Raw genomic sequence first — 6,383 nt, forward strand, 5'->3', positions numbered from 1 at the left:
TGGGCCGTGCGGTGCACGACATCTTCTTACTAGTATCACTACAACTAGGAATTGGTTGCCACAGTAACTTGCTTCCTTCATGACGACCTCTTCCTCGGGGCCGCCAGGTCTATATATACTCCCTCCATTTACTTTTACTTGTTCACTTTGAAATTTTCTCTTTGTTTAAAAAATAATAAATGGAGTAAATAATTTACTAATGTATCCATATTAATTGATGCATATTTTTATTGGATTTGAAAAATGATTTGAAGTGAGTAATTAATACTATGGGTAAAATAGAAAAAAATAAATTGTCTTCTCTTAATACGCTAAAAGTGACAAGTAAAAATGAAAATCTATTTTTAGAATACTGGACAAGTAAAAGTGAACGGAGGGAGTATTACTTGTGCCCTTTATTTCTACTACAAATATAAAGTTGGCAACATACATAGCTCTGCCCTGAAGCCATAAATGATTTGAGTAAAATCAAAAGAAAGACAAACTATCCTAGCAGTGGTAGCTAGAATGCGAGTTAATTACTTAAATAGTCATTCAAGTTATTAAAACAGCTCAATAAAAAGCTTAGATTTCCTTGTTTGTTTTCTTCTACAAGTACTTTTTGTGTACAAGAACTTCTATCTTTCTTCCTCAAGCATCAATTTTCACCTCTTTCTTTCGATGTTCCTTTTTATTTGTGTTGAAGGTGAGAGTTGTTTCCATTCTTCCAGTTTTGTTCTGTATTTGTTGTGTAAGAATTTTGAAGTATAAAAAGACAAGGTTTCGTTGAGCTAAGATAGAGATACTTCGACTATACTTTCTTTCTTTTTTGTAGAGTAGTATATCTTTTGCATTTTACTTGGTTCTGGTCTATTATTTAAATTATTATTGTCATAATGTGCGTAAATAATTTGATTTGCCAAAGAAAAGGGATAATTTATGCATATTGTGACAAACTAGGATGATTTTCACAATCGGCATAAATTGTGAGCAATTCAACAAAATAGGTAGTATAAGCAGAGCTTCGAGAGGATTTGGCTTAACTATTGAGCAATGACCAACCGCGGAGTGTCTCTAATGTAAAACTCAGAATAATCATTGAAGACTAGAAATATCTAAAACAATGAGTCAATATAGAGCGACAAGGAGCATCAAATGAAATAACTGTGTTTGTTTTGGCCTAATACCATGTTATTAGTATCTAATCTTTTTCATAACATAAACATAACCTCTTTATTACCCCTAAACAACCAAAAGTCTGAAAGAGAACAACAAATAATCTGATTATGTGTTGAACATAGAATAGTTTTTAAACCATAGACCAAATAAGCTAACTACAGTACTAATTAAATGCATCTAAAAGATATTTTCTTTGTATCACCTAGTAACATCACCAGAATAAAAAAAAAAAAAAAAATCAAAGGTGGAAGAAGATTCAAGGAATCATGGTTACATTATTCTACAGCTACTATAATCCAAAAATACAACTTAAGTATAGACCAAATTAATTTTTGCCCCCAGAAATTGCATGAAATTTGAGCCATATATACATCTTGTGGGATGCTGTAAGAATAGACCTCCACGATGATTAAATTAAACGAAAGAAGAAAACTAGAGACCGGAGACTGGAGAGTACCGAGTTAGTGGATTTTTCCATAGGATGTTAACAAGTGCAGTAATTCTAAGAAGAGAGTGTGACTAATGGCTTTTATGGGCTTGAGAAATCTTTACTAATTGAGTTAGTCTGTTCTTTTCTAAGTGCATAATTTTAACCAATCTTAACATCAAGCGTAGCTCTTGTTTTGCAACAATGAAATGAAGGTTCTTGGAAGGACAAAAGGCAAAAGAAAACAAACAGAGACAACACACTTTATTTATTGAAGTGATCATCTCATCTAAAAGTTGAAGCTGTTAGAGAAAACACACTTTATTTATTTAATTATATTTTCAACACGTTTTCTCACGTGCGGGTCTGATTCTTTTTTCATGGGCCAAACACATGAAAATTCTTTTTGATAATGAGTGGTCTGCTCTGTTATCATATTGAAGTGGGTGACCATCTTATCTAAAAATTTGTGCTGTTAAAGAGAACAAAATTTATTTACTTAATTATATTCTCAACAGTTTGCTACATGGAATATATGATTTAGCTGAAAAGACAGACTTAAACAGCTTCAAGGTTCAGGAAGAACTCCATATTATTTTCTCAATCGCTTGAACTAGAGGAGAACCGTTTTACTTGAATTAATCTATATGTTCCTTTTAGAAACTTAAAGAACTAGTTGAACAGCTCGCTAAGGATCTTATTAATTGAATGAAGGGAAGAGAAGTGATTCAAGCCCTTTCTGGATATGAGGATGGTGAGAGAACGAATTAATAATTCTAAACTTAATTCCCATACTACTATGTTGAACTAGAAAGGGGTTAAGTAATAGCAGAGCCACTACCATATATAATACAGGCAAACTATATACTACTAGAACTTAGTTGCATATTACTCCCTATGTCGCAATTTATGTGATATTTTTTGGTTTTTGAGATTCAAATTTCTTAATTTTGACCATATAGTTTGGACATAGAATCTTTTACTAGTTTTTTGAGAAAAAATTCACATATTTGAAAACTACGTAATAAGTACTTTAAGCAACAATAATTAATAATTCAAAATATATAAAAGACATGAAATTTTTTTAATCAAGGAGTAACTCGTTTGACTCTTGAAAACTGTCACAAAATTGGGACCAACGGAGTACTTCTTATTGAAGAAATTTTATACTATCCAGATAACAAGTAATAGTAATTATTAATAGTAATTATTATGCACTTTCTTTTGGTACAAAACTTGAACAATAAAGTAAATAAAACGACCAATGACTAAAGATATCTCGGTCAACGTCGGCTTTCGGCATATAGAAAATTCAAAATAACAGAAAAGACTTGAGAGTCAACACTCAAGTTCTGCCAATTGTGCTGTATAATTGTTGATCGTCGAACAGCTACTATTATTTGCACACCAAATAGTACAGAATTTTTCATAACAACGCCATGGGAATCATTGCTCTGATTTCCTTTCTCTTGTTACATTTCATGACTATGAGTGTGGCTCTCCAGTCAGAGTACAATGCTGCAGACTATTTCTTGCTCAGTTGTGGCGCACAATCAAACACCACAGATGAATCCGACGGCCGTCAATGGTATACGGACACACCAAATTTCTTGCCTTCGAATTATGCAAGCATATCCTCAACAGCCACAGCTTCAGACACTTCAGTGACTGGAGTCCCTTATATGAGTGCTCGTATTATAAAATTTCCCTTCACCTACACTTTCCCTGTTTCCTCTGGCACCAAATTCCTCCGTCTCTATTTTTACCCGGCCGTGTACCTTGGCATCAAAAAATCTGAATATTTTTTCTCTGTCACAGCTAATCATTGTACCCTTTTGAGTAACTTCAGTGCTTTCTTTACAGTCTCTGCAGATTCTAGTGAAGCATTTCAAATAGAATATGTCATTAATGTTAATGAAACTAAGATTCTTAATTTAACCTTTTCTCCTTCCCCAAACTCTTATGCTTTTGTTAATGGGATTGAGATACTTTCCATGCCAACAGATCTTTACATCCATGGAGACGTCAAATTGGTTGGGCAGATAAGTAATCCTAATTTCTACATTGGTAATAACACCGCTCTTGAAACTATGTACAGGCTGAATGTGGGAGGCAAATCGGTAGCTAGCGCAGAGGATACAGGGATGTATCGTGCATGGGATTCAGATGACAAATTTGTTTTTGGATTAGGCTATCTAACTCCTTATTTAGATGACAACATCACTTACACTTCTGAAACCCCTGCTTATACTGCGCCAACCAGTGTTTACACAACCTCCAGGATCATGGTAAATGGCAGCCACACCCTGGATTGGTTATTCCCACTAGATCCTGGATTCTACTATCTTTTCAGGTTCCATTTCTGTGAGATACAGCCGGAATTTAAGAAAATTAATGAGCGGGTTTTCGACATATCCATTGGAAACCAAATGGCAGAGCGAGCAGTTGATGTAATTCAATTGAGTGGCGGCTGGAGAGTCCCGGTTTACAAAGACTACGTGGTGTATGTGAAAGACCTAGATGGCCAACGAAGCAAGCAACGTATGTTGCTTGATTTGCGTCCTAACACGGATTTGAATGCTACGTATGAGAATGCTATCTTAAATGGCTTAGAAATTTTCAAATTGAGCGATCCAAATGGAAATCTGGCTGTTCCATATCCTGAATTGCGCTCAGAAGTTCCAATCAAATCACCACCAAACAAGAAGAAGAAAAGATCATGGCATATCATTGTTGTTATCATCGCAGGTGTGATTAGTGGAATCATTGTTTTCTCAATTATGGGTTTCTTAATTTCCCAGCGACGCAATAGGGGAAAAGATTCTGATACATGTCTTCCCAAGTCATCAGAGTCCACGCAAAAGACAGGCGGGTCAGGCTTATCATCACTACCATCCGATTTTTGCCGACACTTTTTACTAGAAGAGATTAAAACCGCAACGGGCAATTTTGATGAAAAATTTGTGATTGGATATGGAGGTTTTGGTAATGTTTATAAAGGGTACCTCGACAATGGTACAACCATAGTTGCAGTAAAGAGATTAAATCCTTCATCAAAGCAAGGGGTTCGCGAGTTCCAAACAGAGATTGAGATGTTATCATCAAAGCTTAGGCATCTACATTTGGTGTCCTTAATTGGTTATTGTGATGATAACAATGAGATGATCTTGGTTTATGATTACATGGCTCATGGAACCCTCCGTGATCACTTGTATAATACTGATAATGCTCCTCTTCCGTGGAAGAAACGCCTGGACATTTGCATTGGTGCAGCTAAAGGATTGTATTACCTCCATTCAGGTAAGTAGTCAATAGCTTAATAAACATGTCATGATCTAACTCACTCAATATTTGTTTGGCAAAAAAGTATTGGGTCAAAATAGGTAAAATAACGGTCAATGCCAAGTTGCACAGCATGATCCAACCTCCCAACTTGGGTTTATTTGTTCGAGTTGCATTTTGACCTATATTTGACATGTTTTGATCCAATAGTTTGATGAGTCATTTCAGTTTTAATCTATTGGGTCAAGCCAATAAGCAAGTTACAATATGTTTAAACTTACATGAATTAGTTAAAAATTAGTTGATTTTGCTGATATAGGTACCAAACACACGATTATTCACCGAGATGTCAAGTCGACTAACATCCTATTGAACGATAAATGGGTCGCCAAGGTGTCAGATTTTGGATTGTCCAAAGTAGGTTCACTTGGTGGGCCAGATATTCCCCATGTTAGCACTGCAGTGAAAGGAAGTTTTGGGTACGTAGACCCTGAATACTACAAGCGTCAACAATTAACAGAAAAATCAGATGTTTATTCATTTGGGGTGGTTCTGTTTGAAGTGTTGTGTGCTAGGCCAGCAATAAATCCTAACTTGCCAAGTGGGCAAGTGAATTTGGCCGAGTGGGCTTGTTGGAGTTTTAAAAAAAGAAATCTTGAACAAATCATTGATCCTAACTTGGAAGGACAAATTGCCCCAGAATGTTTAAGCAAGTTTGCCGAATTGGCATATTGTTGCTTAAGGGATCAAGGGGTCCAAAGGCCATCAATGGGTGATGTTGTAAGAACTTTAGAATTTGCATTACAACTTCAAGAGGGTGCAGACAATAGAGGTCATGACGTGAAAGGGTACATAAACCCGCCTAGCCTTTATTTTCCCTTGAATATTGATGGTCATGCGAGTATAAAGACCAATGAACATGAGATTTTCTCCGGTTCAGGTGAAGTTGAAAGAAAGTTGACAAGCGATGGTATATCTATATCGACCAGTAGGAGTGCTAGATTGAAGAATGTCGACATTTTCTCTGAGATAGTAAATCCATCGAGGCGATGAAATTGTTATGATCGATACAATAAAGTTACATTTATGAAGTTTTTTCAGATTTAGGTGATCAAATTAGGGTCCCACTCGAAAAGTAATGGTACATCCATGACAATTTGTAGTGACAAATTGAAGAGTGTAGCCATTTTCTATAAGATCATGAATCTATTGGGTGGACTAGATTGTTACAGCTAGTTAAATAACATACATATTTTTAGCTCTTTTTATTTTTCGATGAAATATCTACATCCCCATAAACTTTACATGTACTATCAGTTGCACTCCTAAATTATTTCTAGTTGTAGTTACTCCCTTGAATTTGGCTATTTGATAGTTGTTACCCCTATTGGACGATTCCATCCTAGATAAGTAGCATACATGAGCCTGACACGTGGACTTTTATGTCCACATGGCATTTTTTAAAATATTAAAAAGTATTTTTTACCTTTTTTAATTCATTAATTCTTTTACTCAT

The 6,383-nt window shown here is 35.3% G+C and overlaps 1 protein-coding gene across 1 annotated transcript; it reads left to right on the forward strand.

The window, feature by feature from the left end:
* Positions 1–2,893: 2,893 nt before the first annotated feature.
* On the forward strand, positions 2,894–6,085 carry LOC132047010 (receptor-like protein kinase FERONIA). The gene is made up of 2 exons (XM_059437882.1): positions 2,894–4,885; positions 5,187–6,085. Exons 1-2 carry the CDS (start codon positions 3,025–3,027, stop codon positions 5,918–5,920), a joined length of 2,595 nt encoding a protein of 864 aa, XP_059293865.1. The 5' UTR covers positions 2,894–3,024; the 3' UTR covers positions 5,921–6,085.
* Positions 6,086–6,383: the final 298 nt, after the last annotated feature.

The sequence above is a fragment of the Lycium ferocissimum genome, chromosome 2 (assembly GCF_029784015.1).
Source record: "Lycium ferocissimum isolate CSIRO_LF1 chromosome 2, AGI_CSIRO_Lferr_CH_V1, whole genome shotgun sequence".
In the NCBI taxonomy this organism is placed as follows: Eukaryota; Viridiplantae; Streptophyta; class Magnoliopsida; order Solanales; family Solanaceae; genus Lycium; species Lycium ferocissimum.

What these genes read in the sequence shown, in the direction of transcription:
- LOC132047010 (XM_059437882.1), top strand. Translation starts at nt 3,025, where the DNA reads ATGGGAATCATTGCTCTGATTTCCTTTCTCTTGTTACATTTCATGACT. An exon ending in ATTGTATTACCTCCATTCAG is followed by an intron (nt 4,886 to 5,186) that starts GTAAGTAGTCAA and finishes TTGCTGATATAG; the next exon opens with GTACCAAACACACGATTATT.